The sequence below is a fragment of the Silurus meridionalis genome, chromosome 8, assembly GCF_014805685.1.
Source record: "Silurus meridionalis isolate SWU-2019-XX chromosome 8, ASM1480568v1, whole genome shotgun sequence".
In the NCBI taxonomy this organism is placed as follows: domain Eukaryota; kingdom Metazoa; phylum Chordata; class Actinopteri; order Siluriformes; family Siluridae; genus Silurus; species Silurus meridionalis.
The window spans coordinates 3492021-3516651 of record NC_060891.1 but is presented as its reverse complement, the minus strand read 5'-3'; the positions used below and the strand labels follow the sequence as shown (position 1 = coordinate 3516651).

General features: G+C 38.3%; 3 protein-coding genes across 8 annotated transcripts; 1 reads left to right on the top strand and 2 right to left on the bottom strand.

Annotated features, from left to right (window-relative positions):
* Nucleotides 1-1790: 1790 nt before the first annotated feature.
* socs4 (suppressor of cytokine signaling 4) lies at nt 1791-16547 on the bottom strand. 6 transcript variants are annotated; one of them, XM_046856362.1, is made up of 4 exons: nt 14386-14974; nt 11801-13768; nt 6798-6992; nt 1791-6224 (listed from the first exon to the last, which is right to left on the bottom strand). In XM_046856362.1, exon 4 carries the CDS (start codon nt 6194-6196, stop codon nt 5030-5032), a length of 1167 nt encoding a protein of 388 aa, XP_046712318.1. In that variant the 5' UTR covers nt 6197-6224; nt 6798-6992; nt 11801-13768; nt 14386-14974; the 3' UTR covers nt 1791-5029. The 6 variants fall into 6 exon arrangements, with proteins under 6 accessions (XP_046712318.1, XP_046712321.1, XP_046712319.1 ...); XM_046856365.1 differs by having other exon boundaries at nt 1791-6219; XM_046856363.1 differs by having other exon boundaries at nt 13571-13768.
* On the top strand, nt 15026-18813 carry gnpnat1 (glucosamine-phosphate N-acetyltransferase 1). Its single transcript, XM_046856369.1, has 6 exons — nt 15026-15180; nt 16558-16721; nt 16797-16859; nt 16946-17073; nt 17219-17280; nt 17628-18813. The coding sequence occupies exons 1-6, from the start codon at nt 15173-15175 to the stop codon at nt 17773-17775; spliced, it is 573 nt and encodes a 190-aa protein (XP_046712325.1). The 5' UTR covers nt 15026-15172; the 3' UTR covers nt 17776-18813.
* Nucleotides 18814-19921: 1108 nt separating this feature from the next.
* Nucleotides 19922-24435, bottom strand: styx (serine/threonine/tyrosine interacting protein). Its single transcript, XM_046856698.1, has 11 exons — nt 24172-24435; nt 23772-23804; nt 23620-23673; nt 23109-23206; nt 22270-22330; nt 22140-22176; nt 21974-22013; nt 21522-21572; nt 21340-21412; nt 20924-21008; nt 19922-20472 (listed from the first exon to the last, which is right to left on the bottom strand). The coding sequence occupies exons 1-11, from the start codon at nt 24229-24231 to the stop codon at nt 20399-20401; spliced, it is 666 nt and encodes a 221-aa protein (XP_046712654.1). The 5' UTR covers nt 24232-24435; the 3' UTR covers nt 19922-20398.
* Nucleotides 24436-24631: the final 196 nt, after the last annotated feature.

Genomic DNA, 24631 nt, shown 5'->3' with positions numbered 1-24631 from the left:
TATTTCCGGGTTTCTCAGTTCTCAGTGTTTTTAAATGAATCTGAATAACACTAGCAGTCATTTGGTCGTGTTTATAACAATTTGATAGATTTTGGAGTGTGCTTGTGGAGATTGGTGCTCATTCAGGCACAAAGTAAAGTGATGTACTGATGTAGGTGAGGTGAGGAGGCCTGGGGTGCAGTCAGTGTACACATTCATCTCAAAGGTATTCAATAGGGTTGATGTCAGAGCTCTATAGCAGGGAATCTTCCACTCCAACCCATGTAAAGCCAATTTTCATGAATCTGGCTTTGTGCACAGGGGCACTAGTTTAAGTAAAAGCGAATTTGCATGATAATGCTTCCAACTTGTGTGTCTCCAACTTTGTGGTAACAGCTTTAAGAGGAACCACATATGTATTTGAGGTCATTATGATAATTATAGGCACATTAATATTTAACATTGATGGGTTTAGAGATCAATGTTTATGGTTCCTGCAGAAGTCATCTGAGAATCTGGTTACTCATGAACATACATCTGGATTAAATACACCTCAGAAGTTTATACATATATATATATTTCATCTTATGATACCTGTTTTAAGGAGAACCTGTGAAACGGCACCCATGAATTACTAATTATAGTGGACTGGTGGAGAACAATATCCATATACATTCACATTTTCATTCTGTTTATGCTTCCAACAAACCAGCTGACAGAACACATGGCTCTACAGTCTGAGCTAGGAAGAAATCAGCCCTAATAATTTGCTATACTCTGAGTTGGTTTTTAGAGGAAAAGTAATGAACAACACACGAACTATAGGGTGAAATTTTTCTCCTGAATATGGATGTTATTTTCATATAGCAGGCAGTCACAAACTATTTTATTTCTCCCATACTGCAGCAATTTCTCAATAATTATACTGCTTGGATTTATTAACTGACTGCTTTTACATGTACCTTTTATGTCACAGAATTTCCTGAAAACTGACACTGGAAACTCCTTCCAAATGCAAGAAAGCATGCCTGAGTCACTCTGTAGTTAATTGGTATCAGCTCTAGTGTCTTTAAGATTAAATAAAATATTTTAAAATGTTGATTTAATGTTTAGGTTATAAAAATGAATACAGTAATTCTCCACCGCGGTTAGAATCTCGCACCCTGGATTATTGCGAAATTGCATTTGCCACATTATTAATTGTTTAGATTAGATTTAGATAGAGAATTTTTTTATAAGGTTTTATGTTGAAATAATGACATTTATTAATGAAATTATAATTATTAATTATAACATGAAGTAAAATGTTACTACAGTATAGTACTGTATACCTAAACGTAACCACTGCGATAAATGGGCGATTACTGTATATCAGGGGTGCCCAATACGTCTAACGCAAAAGGTAGTGTTAGTAGATCACATGACATTAAAAAATATATATTGATTTATGCATTTTTATAGTAGGTAGATCATTTTGGCTTGGTCATTTTATAAGTAGCTCACATGCTGAAAAAGTACCCTTGCTGTATATCATATATAACTAAGTCTTTATGGCACTGCTAACTTATGATACTTTCAGCAAAGTGGCATTTTTTTTATAGTGAATTCCACATTTCTTGTAAATCATGAGGAGGATTTTTGCTAATCATTTTTGCTCCTTTCCATCCCCTTGGTGTGGATAAAAGCAGGATTATAAATCTCATTAAAAAAACTCATAAAAAATGCATCGTAATGGCTTAAGGGTCTTTTATCATCGATCCACATTTAATAGAAGCAATACAAAGGAAATATCACTCAGGCACATTAACCTGTTCAGTATTTATAGGCAGTGTTTATTGAAAATTGTCTGCTGCTACACATTGTTATTCAGAAGATGAAGGGTTTTAGTTAACGATATAGACCATTTCAATGATACGTGCTTTATGACATGACGTCAGATTCAAAAGACAGGAAAAGAAAACAAAGTTGTCCGATTGCTTTTCTTTCTTCCCTTAACATCGTTTCCATCTGGCCAGATATTCTGACAAAAACAAAAAGGTCAACATGAAGAAACTGTGGCCATTCCATTCAGTTTATATACACAGTATACATATAGAGTATCAGACATTATATATTACAACATCTGTTTATTATGGGGGTATGAGTGCAAATCTGCTAAAAATGTTGTAGTAAAATCTAAACTAAAATTTTAATAAAAATGTAAAAGTTTATTAAAATGATTTTAAATACTTAAGGGAATACTGGGGAAAGAAATATAATAAACAAATCATAATAATATGTAATTAGTCTATTTTTTTTTATTTTATGCTAAAACAAATAGAGGGACGTTTCAAGACATCGCACAAACATCACATGCACTATATTGACAAATGTTTGTAGACACCTGACCTGAAGCACACCTGATGTGCTTTTTAAACATCCCTTTCCACATTTAGTCCGCATTTACTGTTATAATAACCTCCACACTTCTTGGAAGATGTTCCACTAGATTGTGAAGTGTGCTTGCGGAGATGTACTGATGTAGAAGGCCTGGGATGAAGTCAGCGTTCCAATTCATCCCAAAGGTGTTGGGATTGAGGGTGGGTAGGGTTGAGGGTTGAGGTCAGAGCTCTGTAGCAGGCTAAGAACCTCAGAATTTTATGTTCCCACATCCACAGACATTATACACAATTGTGCGCCTGAAACTTTTGCAGAAAAACCACAAATGGCAGCAATAGTCTGGTGTCCCAATACTTTTGCCCATACAGTGTATTTAAGAACAGGTCTATGTTTGAGACCTGGTTTGCATGTAACACAGTACATCTTTTACGTGATTCGGAAAAAATCGTGAGTACGATCGCTCATTCTATAAAACGTATTGCGCTTTTCAGCTCATGTCCAAATTCAGAAGAATTAGCTTTGAGCTTCCACATTTACAAATTGCCGACTATCGATTTGTCCTACTGAGTGTCGTATGATTATCGAGCTACATTACTTACATTAGTTGGCTTTAGTCACAACTAATCTGATATATATATACCTGACAACACACTTCCTGCATGCAACCCTTTTTTAAATATACGTCTGGAAGCCTGATGGAAAAACCATCATATGTAAGTTGTTTGTCTGGATTCTATCAACGAGCCAAAAAGAAGACAAAACAAGGGTTTTTAGTCTATAAAACAATGTAGCTTAGGACACCTTCCCTGCCTACCAAAAGGACTTTCTGTTAAATATTATATTTAAGTCTTGACCTACCAAAGATTTGAAGCCATTTGTTTCGTCTGACCTCCTTGCCCTGTCTTTGCTCTTTCTGTGTATTCCTTTGAACGTGTTCAATGGTTTTGAATTGCACCTGGTCAGTTTTCGAATAAACACTTTGAAACCTTTAAGAAGATATGTTTCATGTGGAAATAAATATATATAATATATTTTAATTCGGTTTACCTTGTAACCTTGCTTTGTGATGGTCAATTTGTTAAATTAGCAGTCAATGTTACGCAACAAATTTGACCTAAACTTTATCAATTTAATTCAATTCAGATTTATTTGTGTAGCGCTTTTAACAATGGACATTGTCTCAAAGCAGCTTTACAGAGAATTAAAGCGTTATGAAGTTGAAATGCCTATAAGTTTGTCTCTAATGAGCGAACCAGTGGAGAAAACTCCCTGAGATGGTATAAGGGAGAAACCATGAGAGGATCCAGATTCTCAGTGGCACCGAATATCCATTCATTATAGTTGTATTATTGTTAAGGTGTTTGTATTAATTACAGTCCAAATCCATCTTTATGGTTCTTGAGTTGCTTAGTAACTTCATAGATCTTTAGGCTGTTCATTAATTCAATTTGAAATCAATATTGGTATCATATAACATGTGATACAACCGTGAAGCCTCTCAAAGTGATTAACTATGACTCTAAATGAATTTTCTAAATCAAAGACCCTCAAAACACTTTAATTTCTTTTTTTATGACTCTCACCTGGATACTGCACAAGAATTTGCTGCTGTAATCATAAAGATATTTTAAATGCATTCTCAGTACTGACTTCTCAACCTTTATATGAAATAATCTATAATATCATGCTGCCTGGTTCCTCGTGCCGATGTCACAGTCGTTAATCTAAATCTGCATCCGGATTTCTGTAAATCTGCTTCATGACAGTGTTTACAGTAAGCGCTATATGAATCAAATCGATTAAGGGTATCAGGTTTAGGTTTTTTTTCTTTTTCCACAGAAGACCCAGCATCACTGTGCTCGTTCACTAGATCGTTCAAAAGGAGCTTCATCAGGAAGACCATTTTTTTCCAGCCGGGGCATTTTCTTTACAGATTTTTTCCCAATTTAGTCGGCGCCAGACGCTAGCGCATTATCTCTCCTGACGCACAACAGTTAGCATTACAGAGGAGCGAAGGGTAAAAATGAGTTTCCATCTCTTCTGTTTTGAATCACTGATGGACACCATTTTATTACATTTAAAACAAGCATGTCTAGCGCTTGTTGAGTGATTTTAAGCAGAAGACTGAAAATAGTTGCACATTAATGATGTGATGATTTAAAACTGATGCTAATGTTCACTTAGAGACATTGATCATCTCAGCAGTTCGGGTTGCACAAGAAGGAGTACACGTTTATACAAATATACTTTTGTGATTGTCCTTGAAATCCCTACGAACTTCAAATGCTAATGCTAATCAAGGTACGCAAACGTTTGTTTTCTTTTATGCTGCATTTATGTATAATTCCTATATCCTATAGGTTTACAGACTATTGGTACAAAAGAGGTACCTTTGATGGTACCACAACTTGGTAGTACAACATGAAAATGAACATTCTGCTACAGGTGCAGGGAAATCAAGTTTTTTTGTAGTTTTAATGAAAAGTTTGTAACTATTTTCACCCTGTTTCATACAAATGAGCTCTAAATGATTGGCTCAGTCTGATCAGAGAAAGGTAGCCCATTGATCCCACTCAGAAAATCAGGGACTACAAGGAATAAAGAAAAAAATGACACATTTGTGGAATTCTTTCTGATTCTAATTCAAGACATTTGAAATGTGAATAGCTCGTCATATCTCGCATGCCCCGTCACATTTAAAATGGTATAGCCTGAGGTAATCCCGGAGTGTATGCGGCAGGGGCAGAGTCTCGATGCCCTGATAGGTAGTGCAGCTGCAGATTAACGCCCTGCACAGATGCTGCAGGGAAAAGGGAAAGGTCCTGGGCAGGGGTCGAGACAGGAGAGGTTCAAAGAACAGGCACGTGGCTGGATCGCTGTAGTGCTTCAGAAGGCCCGTGATACTCACGTCTCTGTACATGCAGGGGTCGCGACAGTCAAAGCTGAATCGCTTGCCGCTCTGCTCGATGCGTGCGTGAAGAGACCGGCTGTAGCGCCGAAAGCTGACCGAGAACAGGTAGTCGTCCTGGGCGGAGTCTCGGAGCAGGAAGGTGCCTTCGGGTTGGCCTTCAAGAAGCTGTTCGGCCTCGAATCGGTTCAGGACGCCCCAATAACATGGGCTGTTGATGATTTGAAGGAGATCAGGAACTAAGATGCAGTCAGCATGTGAGTAACACTGGGGTGCCCCGTGAATAAAAGACGCGTCCCAATCAGTCAAGCTGGATGCACCGTTTGAGCTGACTTCCTCCCAGGAAATGAAAGTCGAAGAAGACGAGGTCAACCTTCTGCTTTTGTGGTCCTCAAGGACTATTGACGCGTTCTGATGCGTGCCGTGCTTCTTGATAAGATGCCAACACTGCGCCAGTTCAGACTTCGGCGAGAACGGACACTTGTCCTCCATGAGCTCAGACACGTGAATCTTGCGCTTGGACCACAGGAGCACCGAGAATGGTCTCGACGAGCCGCCCTGGTGATGGTGGTGGTGGTGATGGTGATGGTGGTGGTGGTGATGGTGGCCACGGAGGGGAAGACACTGCCCCACTGCGTCCTGGAACTTCTGTCGGAGAGATCGGCGAGACAACGCTTTCCTGCACACAGAGTCTATGTCTCCGTCTCCGATAGCCGTACAGCTGCACTTCCTCTCCCTCCGTCTCTGGGGACAGGAAGTCGAGCGGACGTTCTGCTCATCCGGCACGTCTCCATCCTCTACTCCTCTGGGAGGGGCGTCATGGCGCGGACCACGCGAGCGCTTCTTAACGCTGCGGATGTAGCTGTCCACGCTCCAGCTACGCAGGTTTTTGGGACGCGCATCTGAGGGTCTGGATTTCTTCTCGGACATGATGTGGACACGTCAATGTTGTCCTGTGCTGCACAAAAACAAAATATATACAGTTATGGTTTAACACATTTCTTACAAAAAAATTTTCCATGCTAAAAATAAAACATAATAAATGTAAATAATAAATGTTATAATAAACATATGTGCAGGTTCCTTAAAAAAAAAAAACAGCAAAAACTAAATAAATAAATAAATACAATAAATAAGTATGCTTGGTGTTTGTTTAATCACAAAATTAATCAATAAATGTGTTTTTTCTTTTATTTTACATAAATGAATTATGTGAAATATGCGAGAAAAAAATGTCAATTATTATTAAATAATAATAATATATAATAATAATTTATTTGTAGTGCTCCTCATACATACAGTGTAGCTGTAATCATTTCACAAGTAGAAAAAAATTAATAATTATAATAAAAAAAGGAAAAAGATTTTCACATATATATCTATATATGTAGAGTATAATGTGTATATATATATATATATATATATATATATATATATATATATATATATATATATATATATATATATATATACACACACACATAATATAGTCAGAATGTCCATTAAAATACGAATTTAAAAAAGGGCTTACCTTCAATATCAACACTGGAGTGTAAGTTGTAAGATGTTAATATTTAGTCCTCAGGCAATGAATTGTCCCATGGTTTTCGGAAGCTCTGCGTGAGTGTGTGTGAGTGGTGAGCTGTGCAGTGAGAGGGTAATGAGCGCGTCTCTTGGCTTTAAAGTGCTCTCATAGAGCAATTCCTAGGAGACACACTGACCCTGGCTGAGAGTGCAGGAGAAACAACACACACACACACACACACACACACACACACACACACACACACACACACAGCAGTTAATAGCGAGTGGAGAACAACAGTCTATACTTTATCATTATGAAAGTAACAACTCACACATGGACAACTCCACACTTTGTGAGAGGACAGGAAGGAGTCTCCAGTGTCCATGCTTTAACCTTTATGTTTTCCAAAAGTGGAAAATCTCCAGCACAGTGAAATTTGTGCTTTCAGTTTCTGGCATTTTTGTGTCTTATAAGCTTTAAAACAGTGAAGGAAGGACTGTTTATAGCTACTATAATGGAAGATCAGTCCTGGGAGGTTTTATGTATTAACTTAGAAATTTGTAACTTTTTTCGTATTTACAAAAAAATAAAAGGATTTTCATCAAAAAAGGACTTCATGTTGGAAGGATGTAGGATAAATTAATGGATCTTTTGAATTGAAGAATGGATAGATGGATAGATAGATGGATGGATGGATGGATGGATTGATGAAATAATGGATGAATGTAATGGACATAGCTAGGAGGACAGATGCATGGACAGATGGTTAGATAGGCAGTTGCAAAGATGGACGGATGTGAGAATAGATCTTTGGGTAAGCACATAGCTGGATGAACAGAATAACAAATAAATGCTCGGAAAAGCATTTAAAAGATTGGAACATGGATAGATGGTTGGATAGACAACTGTGAAAAATGATAAATGGATTTTAGGATGGATGAATGGATAGATAAATAATGCTTGGATAGAGTTGGAAAGATAGAAAGATGAATTCCTACAGTGTTCAATTAGAATCTTAAACAAAAACAAATATTCAGATTTAACAGTCTGTAGCTTTGAATTAAATAATATTTACAGTCACATTAACACCTTAAACATATACACATATACAATGCGTATATAGCGTATAAGATGCCACTGAGTAAGGCTTCTAACCCTCAACTGCATAGCTGTTTAAATTAGATAAATGTAAAACACTCTTAATAAAGGTGTCTAACAAATACCATGAATGTAAATTGACAGCCCCCTGCAAAAAGGTCTATTTATCATGCTTCATGTTGTCTACAGAGCAGAAGAGATCATTATATACCACAAGTAAAGCCACATTTGTGATATTTCTGACCTCCAGGTCAGCCTTGGCTGGGCACCACTCCGTCTGATAATTAGTCGACAGCAGCAGCCGTTAATTTGCCCCAACAATCTTGTTAGGACGGAAACGGAAAGAGCTCTTAACCAGCATTGAGCGCTTGATTTATTGATTTTCTGGTCGATACGAGTCTTCCTCAAACCCGTGCATATCCGGCCAGTCCTGCTCGTCCCAATTAGCCGTCATGACCGTCGTCCAGGTCTCAGATACATTTCCAGTACTGAGCCTAGAAAACCTTCACAGTGTCAGATATCAAAGGCTGAAGGACGAGCTAAGAGGCTTCCATGATCAAATCTAGAACTCTTCAGGACTTAATAATTAGGTGATGTCATTTTAAAGCTTTTTTTTCACCCCGTGGCATCATGCCTCATGTTTGACAAGCCTCCTTAATGCAATAAAATATTCATGTAATTGTTTTGTACTAACACACACACTTGGGCATTTCAGGAGGTTATGTCAGTCCAGGGGTCAACTATCTTTTTTTGTTTTGCTCAGATGTGGCTAACAAATACAAACAAAACACCATGTGTTCGCTTTAAAAGAGTTCAGCTTATCATCAATACACATTATCAGTGTGTACAGTAAACATGTAGCTACAAGAGATATTTATTTGTTAGTTACTGAGTCAGTTGGCTTAGTTACTATTTTACATTCAGGCAGAAGAATAAATATACACTTTTGGATGGATTATTTTATATGTTTTGATAAATGTATGAATAGATAGAAAAAATGATGAACAATTGGATGGATGGATGGATGGATGGATGGATGGATGGATGGATGGCTGGATGGATGGATGGACAAATCTTTGGTTGGATGGATGGAATATTGCATGGATGCTTAAAAAGACAGGTTAAATAAATTGGTGGAGGGATGGATGGATGGCTGACTGGATGGATGGATAGGTGGATCCAGCCATATATGAGGCTTGGAAAGAAAAATGGAATGATGGGTGGATGCTTGATTAGATATTTGGAAAGATGAGTGGACGGACAGATGGACGGACAGACAGACAGACAGATATTTGAAATAGATGTTTTAAAAAGCAAGGACAGATGGCTGGATAGATGCAAGGAGGGCTCATTGACTGGATGGATGGATGGATGGATGGATAGACAGGATAGATAGAAGAATAAGAATAAATAGATGTTTATAAAAATCACATGCGCTGAAAAATATTTCTCTCTCAGCTGATGATGATATTTATCCAATTTCAAAAGTCTCACATAATAGGATGCTGGATTCACTGATCCATACTTTATTACTTATTCATTTCTATACTCATGTTTTATTTGATTTCCGGGAAGGGCAGAGTATAACAACAATGGATGGATACAGTATCAGTTTAATAGTGCTGAATGAATGGATGGAAAATTCTTTTTACATTGTTTTAAAAACAATGTATTTTTTTTCTTTTTATATCTATTTATCATATCCACTGACCATGTAATTTATTTTACACAACCAATCATTTTTATATACATTATAACAGATTCCTACTTAATTAACACTTTGCCCTGTGATATTTACTTCTAAGGTGTTTATAATTAAAACATTTTAGAATAAAATGGGTGTCTAGAAAATTATCTATATTAAAAACAAAAACAAAAAAAATCGAGACCATTTCTTGAGCATGGCGTATCAGACTACAGGGAGAACAAATCTTCTGCTGTCGTTGTAAAGCGCATCCTTGTCTCCGATCCGCATGTGAACCAGCTACGCCCAGGAAATCGCTGTAACCCAGTACACCCATTAACATGGCACTTTTTATCTTGGAGGTGGAGGAAATTGGGCCAGGGAGGTTTCACATATGCCAGCTATTATGCTACCATTGATCTACAGAACAGAGCTGGCATCATGAATATTTTATTCCTCTGTCTAATCAAACGGGAACGACCACGTAAGACTGCACCCCTTTTTTTAAGGAGTGCTTCCTCATGTGCAGGAGCATTAACACGTCCCGAAAGCATTTTAGGAACCCGAAGTATAGTTTGTAGTGTAGACTGTATATACACCGTCTGGAAGATAAATATCACATAACCTTCGTTCATTCAGCTCTACATAAGAATGGTGGTTTTTTAGGACTGGACTGAAGATAATTGAATCAGCAGGAGGGCTCTGGCTCCGTCGATCCCACCACGTGTCCTCATTGATTCATATCTGTGGATGCAGAGCTTCCAAAACTGCTGTTGGTGATTAAGGTGGTGGTATGATGCGGTGTAAACACATTGTGGTCGCTGCTTTAAAACGCATAATTAGTAACTGGGAAGTCTGAGAGTTGACCATGAATCAGAGTATGGTTCAGTTAATGTATATATAAACATAGAGCATTAGCAACACAAAAAATTAAACTTAGCTAGCGAATATAGCGTATATTTACTATTAAATTTGCTCCGGCTTTTCCATACAATTAACCCAATCATAAAATCTTGTCAGTTTTTTTGAGTGAAGTGTTTTATAAAATCTCTGACACACTGATTATTGAATTCCTTAAAGCATGTGCAAAAAAAAAACATTAAGTACCTCTTAACATTTCTTTAGAAACACCTCGTCTTGCATGTGCCATGAAAGACGAGGTGTTTCTAAAGAAATGTTAAGAGGTACTTAATGTTTTTACTGGTATAAAGATCTACTTTGGCCAAACATATAATGTACAAACTTTTTTAATTAATTTTTATAATGGCCTCTTAGCATCCATACAGTTAGTTTCTCCAAACTTACAGCTAAAACAATTTGCCATGCCTCTTGGTAAACTTGCTAAAGGTGTTCTTCTCAGGTATCCACAAACTTTTGTTCATATAGTGTTGATACAACTTTACTGTCATTGCACAGGAACTTGTTTCTCAGATGTTCTCTAACATTATGTATCACTTAGTAGGTAGTTATGCCACTAATTACAGGTAGTTATGCCACATTCCACTTCACAATGGTAAAAGGAATACAGAAACAACATGGCTGCCATTCCATATTTCAACACCATTCAATTCCATCTGGACTGTGGCTCAATGGAAGAAAACTACACCATGCAACAAGACAATGAGCTGAAGAATACATTCACCTGCCCAGTCACTGGACCTAAATCTTATCTGGAATGAACTGGATCAAAAAGAAATCTCCAACCAGTGAAATACATCTTTCTTTTCCAAGAGGCACAGCAAAGTATTTTAGCTAAGTGTTTGGAGAAATGTCTGGATGCCAAGAGCGTGTAAAGCCGTTATTCAAGCGAAAGGAGGATTTTTCAATGAAAATAGGGTTTCTGTACTTTTCTATATTTATTTGGTCAATCTTCAAAAGGTTAAATTACCAGGTTTGTTTCAAAGAAACAAAAAAAACCATGCATGTGTCTCTTAAAAAACATATCTCAGGCACTGTATGCATTTTTTGTTAAATTAGTTTTCGATTGTTTCAATAAAGTTGCTTCAGAACCATTTCCTGGGTTGGGTATAATTTTTTCTTGGTTTACTTAGAAACATTTTTAGCAGGCATATTAAAACATACTGAAAATATTCTGAAGCAAAACATGACAATATTGCATTTTAAATCTGAACATCGTATTCCTTTTTTTAAAAGACTTCATTTGGATCATCGTTCCAATAAAAGCAACAGAAAAAAAAGACGGATGTGGTATGACTATACGTACAGATTCGGTTTCAGAGTCTGGCCATTAGGAACAGACCCGCTGCATCTCCTCAAGTTATATCTTCCACTCGATGCAACGATCCGTACCGGAGTCATGTAAACTACTATATCAGCTTTCTGCCAGGCATGTCAGCCCCCCTCCACCCCCTCCTGCTATGAGCCGAGCCATTTCCCGGTTTATTCAATACCTGCTGTCTGTTGGGCAGCAACGCCCGGTAACTGAAGATGAATTATGGAATAACAGTTATTTAACATGTGTCCAATTGCTCGTTCTTAACGTCCTGAATTTAGCATCTCCGGAAGAGACCCTCCATTTCCTCGTTTAAAGCTGAAATCTGAACAGGAAATATTCTCCCGCGTGTTCTTCGGACACTTTCCTTTTCGACCTCATCTGTAATCCAAATCCCAACCTACTGTGGTTCCCAGTTTACACCGGCTTATTTCATATGTCGTGTACCCGCATTGTAGCCTGGAAATATTTTAACACGTGGTTGCGTTTGTGTCCTCTGTTCAGACACAATTAAATAACACTGCTAATATAGAGGGTCAAAATTGTATGTATATTTGGACGCATGGTCTTATTGGTAGCTTGTGAGATCAAATCCCAGCCTTCAGCTGCTCAGTTGTATAAATGAGATAATTGTAAGTAGCTCAAAATAAGGGCATCTACCAAATGCCAGGAATGTAAATGTAAAGAAAGCCAACCTCAGTTACACACAATATCAACTCTACTTTCTTTCCATAGGTCATTTTAAAATCATTAACTATATCAGAATTGCCATCTGAACATATACATTACCAGGCGGACTTACTAGCTGTAATCACATATACAGCAGAAGCTACCGCTTGAACAAATCAGAAGTTAACTGGGGCACAAAGTTCTGTGTTTATTCTACTTGCATAGGGTGCAAAATAATGTGCGTCTCAACCCTCCTGAAGATGTTCACACGCCTGATTTTTGTATCCAACGTATCCAATCTTGACCGATAAATGAAATGTGGGTCGATAATTCTAAATCCAGTCTTATAAAGTTTATTATAGAACACATTACAGACTGCCATTAGTACTGACGCACACCGCGTGTCTTCTGAAGCTGTCAATCATCGTTAACACTAACCTGGGCTTGGTGTTACATCTTTTTCCATTTCTACACCTCCTTTGTGCTCGGCCTGAGCATCCGGAACATGTTTTAATTGTCTTTTTTTTTAGGTGCATGACAAAAATCAATAGCTTCAAAGAGATATACGGTAAGTGTATGGGGGTGTGTATGTAAGTGTGTGTGTGTGTGTATGTGAGAAAAGAGGCCTAATTTAGAAACACTTTCTCTATAATTGCATTCATTAACATACACTATATGGACAAAGATATTGGGACACCTGATTTGTCCAGCCATACATGGTTCTTCCCCAAACTGTTACCACAAAATTGGAGGCACAATTGCATGGGATGTCCTTGGATGCACTAGCAGGAAAAATTCCCTTTACTTGCACACATCAGAATCAGAATCGGGTTTATTGGCCAAGGATGTGTGACACACACCAGGACAACACATGCATGTTCCCACTGTTTATATACTGGAACGTTTACTTTAACAAATTCTAAATTTTATTTCGTAAAAAAAAAAAATCAATCCCCCCTTAGCACAAATAACAGCTTTACACATTTGGCATCCAGACAGTTTGTTTCTCCAAACATTCAGCTAAAATATTTTGCCATGCCACCTGGAAAACTTGCCAAAGTGTTCTTCACTAGTTTAAGATTTCTTGCTGACCTTGCAATTCAGTTCATCCCAGAGCAGTTCAATAGGATTTAGGTGCATTGTCTGGGCAGGCCATTCCATGATTGATAACCTCATGAGGTAGTCTTGAGAAGTTTCCAGATGTGTTGAGGTGGTTGTTGGCTGCTTTACTCTTCAGTCCAAATAATTTCAAACGATCTGCAATCCATCAAGCTCTTCTTAGACAAATAGCTGTAACATAACATAGAGGTGAGTTTGAGGTCATCGTCCTGTTGGAAAACAAATGATGGTCTCACTAAGCAAAAACTATATGGGATGGCAAAATGCAGTGGTAGCCATGCTGGTTAAATGTTCCTCTTAATTTTTACTCAAATTCCTTAAAGTCACCAACAGATTAGAACCAAAAATTTCAAATTTGGACTGATTTGACTAAGGACAGTTTTGCACTGATCTAAATGTCTATTCCTTGTGTTTCTTGGCCCAGGAATGCTTGTTGTTCTTCTTAGGTAATATGTTTTTTTTTTTTTTTAATGCAATTTGACCCCCAAAGCCTGACTCCTCTGAACAGTGGATTTCGAAATATGTCTGTCACTTAAACAACGAGAAACATTATTTAAATCTGCGGTTTCTGAGGCCGGTAATTCTAATTAATTTATCCCCTGCAGCAGAGGTAGCTCGTGTTCTTCCTTTCCTGACACGGTCCTTATGGGAGCCTGTTTCATCTTAGCATTTAATGGTTTTGGAGACTGCACATGAGAATACATTTAAAGTGCTTGAGATTTTTCAGACTGACTGACCATCATTTCAGGAAGCGCTTTTTTTTCTTTACTTAACTGAGCATTTCTTACCATAATAAGGATTTATACAGTAGTTGTTGTAGCACCAACAGGGCTTCTATACTCATCCTTCCCTCTGCATAGGACAACGGATGGCCTAAAGCACATTAAGAAGGCAAGAAATGTCACAAACCCTTGAAAAGGCACACCTGTGAATTGAAAAACGATTCCGGGTGAATGGTAATTCTGATGAGAAAATGTCATGAGTGTTCGTCAACAAAGCTTAATGGAGCTACTTTGGACAAACATACAAAACATATTCTGGGTTGTTTAACAGGTTTTTGGATGTCTTCAGTATAAATCTACAATGAAGGAGAAGGTGTGTCGAGGCTTTTGACTGATACTAATAGATGCCTCTTCCCCCTAGTTTCACAACTCTTAAGTTAGCCACTACATGGGGTAAATTAAAGCCATGTGTAGAGATGAAAATGAGAAGTACTGGGGAATAAATGCCACTACAGTCTAACTAGCAACCATTTAACAGGATCATGCAAGAATATTATATATAAAAATTAACTGATATTTTCCAAATACGAAAAGACATTCAGTGTGACTGAAGAGGATGTAAACAGAAAAAATAAATATCCTGTTTTCCGTCTTGTTGACGTCACGCCCCGCCCCTTTCTTGATCCTTGTGTGCCACGTCATTGCCCCTCGCGCAGTGTGACGTAGGCGGAAGTGAGGCGCGCCGGAGCTTCACTCCCTCATTCCCTACTGTCACTGTATCAGAACACGATACAACACACTTTATCCGACAACATTGGGCTGATTGAAACCAAACGTCGCTTCTGATCGCCGCATGTTTGAGTGAGTAACCGCATGATCATGTTTGGGAACCGAACGGAGAACATATAGGTGCTGGAGAACGTGTTCGCTCCTTTATTCGTGTAGTACATGACTTGCTGTAGCAGTATGTGTTAAATAAACAATAAATAAAACACACCATGTTTTTAAGTAATTACAATTTGCTTTCGTTTTCAATTATATGGTAATATAGTATATATAGGCTTCTCTTAGACTAACAGACAGACAGACAAGATGGTTTACAGTTCACGATTTTCAAAGAAAGTCTAGGAAGAAATCCCTAGATTAATATCTTTTGTTTATGAACAGTAGTGAAGAAGATAGATAGATAGATAGATAGATAGATAGATAGATAGATAGATAGATAGATAGATTACTAGGATGGATTAGAGTTCTAGCTTCAAAAGAAATGTTCTTAGAAAGTTTATTGAAAAAAGGGAGACCCTAGAAAGACCCACTTCTTTCTGTGGATGGATGGATGGATGGATGGAAAGACAAAGATAGAAAGTTGTAGCTTGTCGATGAAATTCTATTGAATCCTGACAAAAGTTCATAACAAAATAGTCATCAACAGAAAAAAAAACATTGACAGAAGCTTGTGATAGATAGATAGATAGATAGATAGATAGATAGATAGATAGATAGATAGATAGACAGACAGACAGACAGACTATTAGGATGGTTAAAAGATATTAAAAATTGTAAACCCATTACAGAACCTTGTTTTCTAAATGATTGAGAGAGATAAACAGGTAGACAGACTGATTTGAGTATTAGGAGAGTAGCATATCCTGGAAACCCAGGACATGACCCAGGAACACACACACACACACACACACACACACACACACACACACACACACACACACACGCCCACACCATTGACCACCATGAACACACACCTACTGTAGTTAGCTTGAAATAAACCGGTGCTACTGAAATCTAACCCTTCATGTCTGTCTACATTACTTTACACACCCAGCAGGCAGCTTCCTGGAACTGGGATGTGTAAAAGATTTGTGAAACATTTAAAAGAAAAAAAGAAAAAAAAGAAAGCTAAACTACCTTTATAGGGTGTGTTAGAGAGAGAACGATCATGATTTCTGTTTGTCAGACATTCGTACAGCAGCAGAGGTTTGTTTGATTAGAAAATGTTTGAGGATCATAGTACACTGAACAGCCCTGCCTCTGTGCTTCAGAACACACTGCCTCACACTGACTCATGCCGTGTTTATGGGTGTATCAAGGAATAACTGAAGTCACTGTTTCCTTAAGAGAACATCCAAATTTTTTAAGAACACAGCTGGACAGGACGCTCGAGCTGCTGACGTGGTTTGAGCCCCGCCCCCTCCTCATATTCTTCTCGTATTCCTTTCTCAGAGCCTGCGGGATGCTGCTGGACGAGACGCCACTGTTTGACCCTTCGTTGCTCCAGGAGCTGGACTGGAGTAGCAGCGTTGTGTCCTTCTCACCCTCCATCTCACCCTTAAATCCCGGAGACAGCCTCGTCCTCCGTCCTCTCCACCTCGCCGACTTAGACAGAGGTACGAGCTCCTTCAATCTTTCACGCGGTCCTCTGCCCGTAAACTGTCTCATGCTTTGTTTTGCGTCGGTTGCAGGACTCTATAAGGTCCTGTCGCAGCTCACGGTGGCAGGAGACGTCACGAAAGAGCAGTTCAGAGGTACTGATGCTTGCTTTTCACTACACATTTACTTAAAAAATAAAAGAGTTGCAGCGGGTAACAATCAGCATCTTTATACCGTGCAGCGAATTTTGAACACATGAAGAAAACCGGCGACTATTACGTCATCGTGGTCGAGGACACGAACGTTGGGCAGATCGTTGCCACGGCGATGCTGATCATAGAGCACAAATTCATTCATGGGTGTGCAAAGGTACAGCACACGTTCTCCCATACACACGTGTAATAAATATTGTGTATATATATATAAATACAACATTGTGCAGTTCTAGTGCATTATAAATGTCTAACTGAAGAATGAGGAAGTGCATTTTTATGACCTGCTGTTTTCTCAATAGCGAGGGCGTGTCGAGGAGGTGGTGGTCAGTGACGTCTGCAGAGGAAAACAGCTGGGAAAACTGTGAGTTTGCTTCTAATCTCTTGTCCCTTTTTGCTTTCTATGAACTCGTCAATTAACAGAATCGCTGTGAATATTAGAATTTTGTAACACAATAAGACTTGAGGCTGTATATATATATATATATATATATATATATATATATATATATATTTTTTTTTTTTTTTTTTTTTTTTCTTCATTGAGACTGACAATCACAATGACACACCTCCCTCATGGAGTTTGACCTTCCCATAGGCCACACCCCCTTTACTAAAGCACACCTTTTAAGTTGACCTGAAATTACCTGCCAGAGACCACGCCTTCTTCTCTAAACAGGTGCACCTATTTGCATGTTTTTTTGTGCGCAGGCTCGTCGCGGTGTTGACTCTGCTCAGCAAAAAACTGCAGTGTTACAAGATCACGCTGGAGTGCGCGCAGAAGAACGTTGAATTCTACAAGAAGCTGGGATACACGCCCTCCGACGAAACCTACATGCAGTGTCGCTTCTTCGAGTGAGCCCCTAGGGGACGCTGCGCATAAGGAGCGGGTGGTTCCTGATATCCGAGCTCGCACTGACTGTACGCGGGATTAACCTTGCTGATTTTCCATAAGAACGGACCGAGACTTGGCCCCAGTCAGGGTCAAACAAAATCAACCAAATCTACAGCATGATGAAGGATCATAGGTATAGAATATAAAGTCCCAGTCACTAATGCTCTCAGAAGGTCTGTTTTTTTTTTCGCTTGGTCATTTTGTTAAGTCATTTATGCTGGAAAAATTAAGGTACTTGAAATATTTTCGTAAAAAACATACTTTTCTATATGGTAATTTATATTTTTCTTATAATAAACAGTACCAAAATATTCTCTGAGGAAGAACGAAGACCTTAAATATGCTTTGCTTATTTATACATGATCATTTTGCATACGTTTTCCCCTCAAAAAAACAAACACACTACAAATGTAGTCGATCAGCTGGAAGTTTACCTGGTAGCTTTAATCGGCACAACTAAAGACGCATGGCTCGCAGTGGCTCAGTTTCTTCTCTTTTTTTATAAATGCTGTTGAAGAAGAAGCAGAAGAAGAAAGTCATGGCTACAAATTCCAGACCCTCTGTAGAGTTTACATTCACAACCAGAAGCTGAGTTTAATGCACTTTAGCCGGTTTCTGTCAGACCGTACTGCCGATATCTTTTCCTATTACGCTAATCTCTAAAGGCTTTCCTCACTGTTTACAAGATATATTACATATTACAATCAGTAATATGTGGCACATGTCCAGCCGTGATCGCAACTTTCGTTAATAAACATTATTTATTAGCAAACTATAAACCAGAGACTGTGGATTGAAACTGATGACAAATAATATATATTCCTATCAAGTAATGGTACACTACCTAACATTTATTTTTTATATCCTAAATGTAATAGAGATACTTGGGATGTTTCTATACTGTACAATGCAGCATTTTATTTCTTTTCTTATGTAAATGCTCTGAAAGGGGGATATGGGTAAAAAGTGAAAAAAATCCAATTAAAAAAGCTTTTCTGTTTATTTGTATCCTCCCTCTCTCCCTCTATATATATATATATATATATATATATATATATATATATATATATATATATATATATATATATATATAATGTACACCATATGGATCTGACCGTAAGATTCACATTTTGATTATCCCATTCCACATGTAGTCCCCTAATTTCCTCCACTCGTCTGGAAAGATATATTTTGTGGAGATTTGTGTTCATTCAGCCACAAGGGTGTTAGTAAATACAGGTGGGTCAGGAGGCCTGGGGTGCAATCAGTGTTAGCATACATCCTAAAGGTGTTTAATAGGGGTGAGGTCAGAGCTCAATAGCAGCAGATCTTCTACTCCAACCACTGTAAAGCATATCTACTTGGAGCTGGCTTTGTGCACAGGGACATTGTCATGCTGAAACAGGTTTGGGTCTCCTAGTTTAAGTGAAGGGAAAATTTCATGCTACAGGATCTAAAATCTTTCTATACTATATATGAATAAATTATGTGTATACACCCCCCCTACCATAACATCTGAGTTCACCAGGACTACATACAATTATGATATAACACTGATTATCTGATTGAATAGGTGAAGGTGAACACCACTGATTATCTCTTCATCATGGCACCTGTTAAAGGGTGAGATTTATCAGGCAGTAAATTAACATTTTGTCCTCAATGTGTTGGAAGCAGGAAAAATGAGATTTGAGCAAATTTAACAAGGTCCAAATTGTGACATCTGGATCAAAGCATCTCCAAAACTGCAGCTTTCATAGGGCGTTTCCAGTCTGCAGTGGTCAGTATATATTAAAAGTGCTCTAAGGAAGGAACAGTGGTGAACCGGCGACAGGGTCATGAGCGGCCGAGGTTTGTTGATGAATGTGGGGAGCGAAGGATGGGGCGTGTGGTCCCATCCAAGAGACGAGCTCCTGTAGCTAAATTGCTAAAGAAGTTAATGCCGGATAAGTCAGGACTGTTTTGGCAGCAGAAGCAGGACCAACACAATATTAATAAGGTGGTCTGATCGGTGTATATGTTTTATAAAGTCGTACAAAGACACTACATTCGCAAAAAACTCCCAAAACGATGCAAATTCTGAAATCTGACATGAAAAACCAAGCGATTATTAACGATTCAGCCACATCATTTTATTGAGTAGGTTGTTAATTCTCGCAAGCGTTGAAGTTTTCTCTCTGCCCGAACGCTTCCCCGCGCTCGTTCGAGCGTCGTCCTCGTTTTGTCCATTCACGTTCCTTTAATGCAATCATGTAGCGAAAAAAATAAAGACGACTTCAAGTATCAAAAGGGCATTATTGCAATACTGTCCCACTGCAAATGCAAAATGTGTTAAATATTATAAAACTGCAAAAAACATCAGTGCATACGGCTCAAACCCCCCCAACAAATATCAAATGTTCCCCTGCTTCGAGGAGTACTCTTCATCCCCACCCCCCCAATTTTATTTTTTTAAATTGATGTTTGCCTGGTTTTTTTTTGTTTGTTTGTTTTTTTACCAAAAAAAGTCACAATATGTACAATTTTTAATCCCATAAAAATGTAAAACAACAAAACATATCCAATGCAGCTAAGCACTAAAGTACGTCTATCCGTTTTGCGCCGCATGAACTTGCGTATTCCCAAAATCGTCGTCGTCTTCTAGTGTTCGTTTCCGGCTCCCTGTGGGGGGGAAAAAGGGGAAGATTGTTAGCAGGGGTTTTGTTTTTTTGGAAACTGACAATGGATAAAAAGAACACTAAATTTTAACACAAATTTATTATGATAGAAATCTGCTGCTCCAAATCACACCCAGATAAAGTAGACATTAAATGAAACATTTAACAAATAGCTACTACTGACAGAACTAAAGAGAGCTCCATGTCTACTAATACTGGACCTGTTGGTGGGTTTCATTATATTTCTCAATCAACATTTTTTTCCCCTCCCAACTTTGGTGCCTTGACTCATTTAACAAAATCACCATATTTACCATACAAGTTAAACCCCATGCAGAAATCCCCCGTTGAGCTCTTTTTAGCTCGGTTAGGTCATTACGATATGTTTTTAATAGCCATCTCACTCCTAGAAATGAAAATGTCACTTCTTCAGCCCTCGTAGAAAACAAACTGACCTGCTTGAATGGAGAATGTTCGACCTAGCTGAATGGGTGACATCATCTTGATGGTTAGTCTGGCAAGATAGATCGCTTCATATTCCTACAAAATACAAGAAACAAGAGAACAGAACTTTATCCAAGAACACAGATAGATAGATAGATAGATAGATAGATAGATAGATAGATAGATAGATAGATAGATAGATAGATCGATCTGTCAATCTACATCTGTCTGTAAAACATCTATCTATCTATCTATCCATCCATCCATCCATCCATCCATCCATCCATCTACCTATCCATGTCTGTGTCAATCTATCAATCCATCAAACTATCTATCTATGTTCGTCTGTCCATCCATACCATCTATCTACCCAACCACCCACTTGCCGATGATTTGCTGGTATGCTACTCCAAAATCGTCCTCATACCTGCAGCTGATGCACGAATCCTATGTTAGGGTTGATGCAGAATCTCCGCTCTTGGACGTGACTGAAAGCTTCCCTGTGGAGGAAAATAAAAATAAATGCACAAAATACTGAGTGCAAAACAAAACTTACAAATAATGTATAAAAAATTTTATTTTTATAAAATGAGACATTTTGATAATTACCTGTACTTCACACCGAATGTTTCCATAAGGTAAGCAATAACTAAGGCAGCGCTGGAGGAAAGAATAAAACAAGATCAGCAGAAGGAAACGTGCTGTATAACTTTTTCTATAATAAGGCTGTCGCAAAAGAAAAAAATTATCCCTGGCTCTAATCGACAACTGGTTAAAAGAAATATTTAATATAAATCCAACCATTTTGACATTCTAAGTTTGTATAATATTTGTGCTGTGAAAAAAAATTGTTTCCAGATATAAATAAACCTGCAACAATATTGTCCATCTACAATACAAAATCTCTTTTTTTTTTAAAAAGCCAGGTGATTAATCTATTAACACTGCAGTCAGAAATGGCCACTTGGTGGCGTTGTAAAAACATTTAGAGCTACCCGTAACAGCAAAGCATTATATTCATATATACACAATTATTATTAAGCAAATGAAATGCTTCATACCTTCTTGAAATCCCAGCATTCCCATGAACGAGAACCTTTCCTGTAGAAATAAATTTTAGCTTTTTAAACATGATGTCATCACTGAGACAGATTAAAAACGACATCATAAACAATCCTGTAGATTCTATACAGAAATAAATCAGTATCACAATCGATCGTGAGTTACCTCCAGTCTCTAAACAGCCATCAATAAATTCCTTCGTCTGAGAGCAAATAAAAAAAAGAGATTGTTAAGGATATGAAGACATCCATTACAATATACAGGAAGATTATTATATGTAAGGATTATAACAAACCATTTGGAAATATTTGATGATGTTCTCCACAGGGTTGTCTGCAATATCTAAAACGAGGTATCTGCAAAAAATTACATAAAATTAGTGAAGCTTGATCACTGAAATAAGAGTCAAACACTAGGCTGAGAGAATGTTCTCTTTAATATGCACTGAAGACTTTGTACAGAGAATCATACATAAAGGAAATGTAGTGTCTTCTAGAGTCGAGTTCTGACCTACAGAGACGATACAGTGGACACACTTCCTTTACAACACATAACAGCCAAAGTGGACACAACTAGTGAGTTTGAGACACGTCTTCTTCATGGCCATGACTCCTTTGAGTACAGCTGATGAGGACAGAGGAAATGCCTTATTTATTTAGGGGCAAAAGGCCAAGTAGTCACTCATCCTACCCCACACCTTCACTGGGAATGACAGAGACCACACCCCATTTAATAATCTTTTTAGCCACAGTGACAATACCTTTTTCATTAACCGAGACAGGAACAAGGACCACACCTTCTTCATTAGTTATTATAGTCACATAGGCCACACCTCCTTCACTAATCCTGAGAGGTACAGAGGCCACGCCTCCTTCACTAATATATAGGTATAGGTATGACAGCAGAGGCCACATCACCTTCATCAAGAGCAACAATCACGAAAGACAGACAAGCCACACCTTATTTATTGGGCCTGAAACTTGTACGTACTCAACTCAGCAATTTTCGCTATCTCTCTCTCTCTCTCTCTCTCTCTCTCCACACACACACACACACACACACACACACACACACACACACACACACACACACACACACGATAGCAGTAGCATTAATGCGAAACAATTTACATACTTAAATTTGAGGGGGAAGTTGGGTTTGATGAAGTTGGCCTCGATATCTTGGCGCACACACACTATATGAGTTATTCCCTGCTTTTCCAATATTGAGAGCTAAAAAGACAAACAAAAAATAAATAAATAAATCACTTTGTCTTCCATGACAATCCATTATCAATTATGCAATAAACAAATCAAGGCATTTACAGTCTGAAATAAAACAAACTGAGTCATGATATCTTTTTTAAACATGCAAATTCAACTTTTTAATCATTTCTAGTTACCTATAATGCTATTACATGTCTGAAAAGAGCCAGACCGTACCACTGCAGCAAATCCGAGCATGTTAATCTGTGAAAGCCATTATTTGAATTAGAGCTGGTGCTACTATTCCAGCTGCTTTTCTTGAAAAATAATCAACACCCTTATGCATTCGAGCACAAAACAGCACCGAGGTTGTGCCTAGTCCACCATTTTCCCATCATCTTCATCACCCTGGTGGAGTTGTGCTTTGAGACAGGGATTACCTTGCTCTTCATTGCTGCAGAGTAGGGCCCTAGGTAGAGTCCAGGGAGGATCTCCTTTAAAATAAGAAACACATTGCAGTGAGTTGAGTTGCTTTAGGGACACCACCTACATGTGGAGGTTATAAGACGTCACAGTGTAGAAAATAAGATACCTGCATCTCTCTACGCATTTCATATGACCAGTCCTGTAAGAAATACAAAAATAAAAAACACTATAGAAATGTACAAAATTAGCAATTTCATCTGCTATTATAATGCACCGTCTAAGACACTGGTACAGTCCTAATCCAGGCAGTACACCCTACATCCGGACACTTCTTATATCATGATGTAACGACTTTAGACATCCTATGTAGTGCCCTAAGTATTCAATTGGCATTGGGTGCAAACCCTTAGAAAAAAACCCTCAGAAATGAACTCAAACAATTTATTAAAAAATACATACATATATTGTGAAGACCCCATTCACTTGGGGTATACATTTTTTAAATGTGTTTATATAAAAAGTGTATTCTTTTCATAAACTACCATTAGCTCGCATAGCTAGCATACCAATTGGTCCTCCTTGCAGACAGGAAGGGACGGAAACTGTATCTTATTCCCCTCGTCCATACTTGCGGCTTTGTGAATGGCGTCTGAGAGCCAGACTTCGTCAACAAGCCGAGTTTTAAGAAACACGCCTGACGCGAAACTAGCGTTAGCAATCACACTGAGGTTCGTCCCGGAGCTCCGCACGCGTGTCCGCCATGTTTGCTCCGCCCGGTCAGGGCTGGGTCACGTGACACGCGATTTCGGGAGCGAGCGTCCTTCTTTTTGACGGTCGAGGGAGGGACGCAAGCGCGACTCAGCATTTTCATCCGGCTTTCGTTCAGTTCAGTAGTTGGGTTCAGTGTTGGAGACTTTGCCCACTGATTACCACAGTTCTCAACGACTGATCATTTCACCCAGCGACTAATCACTAATCACCATTGTTCTCAATGACCTTTAATTGATACTATTTCTCTCAACGACC

Coding starts and splice junctions, on each gene's coding strand:
- gnpnat1 (XM_046856369.1), top strand. Junction 16,722..16,796: donor CCTCGCCGACTTAGACAGAG/GTACGAGCTCCT, acceptor CGTCGGTTGCAG/GACTCTATAAGGTCCTGTCG. Junction 16,860..16,945: donor CACGAAAGAGCAGTTCAGAG/GTACTGATGCTT, acceptor TATACCGTGCAG/CGAATTTTGAACACATGAAG.
- socs4 (XM_046856367.1), bottom strand. CDS start 6,196: ATGTCCGAGAAGAAATCCAGACCCTCAGATGCGCGTCCCAAAAACCTG.
- styx (XM_046856698.1), bottom strand. CDS start 24,231: ATGGACGAGGGGAATAAGATACAGTTTCCGTCCCTTCCTGTCTGCAAG. Junction 23,805..24,171: donor TCTGCAAGGAGGACCAATTG/GTATGCTAGCTA, acceptor TATTTCTTACAG/GACTGGTCATATGAAATGCG. Junction 21,413..21,521: donor ACATTCGGTGTGAAGTACAG/GTAATTATCAAA, acceptor TTTCCTCCACAG/GGAAGCTTTCAGTCACGTCC.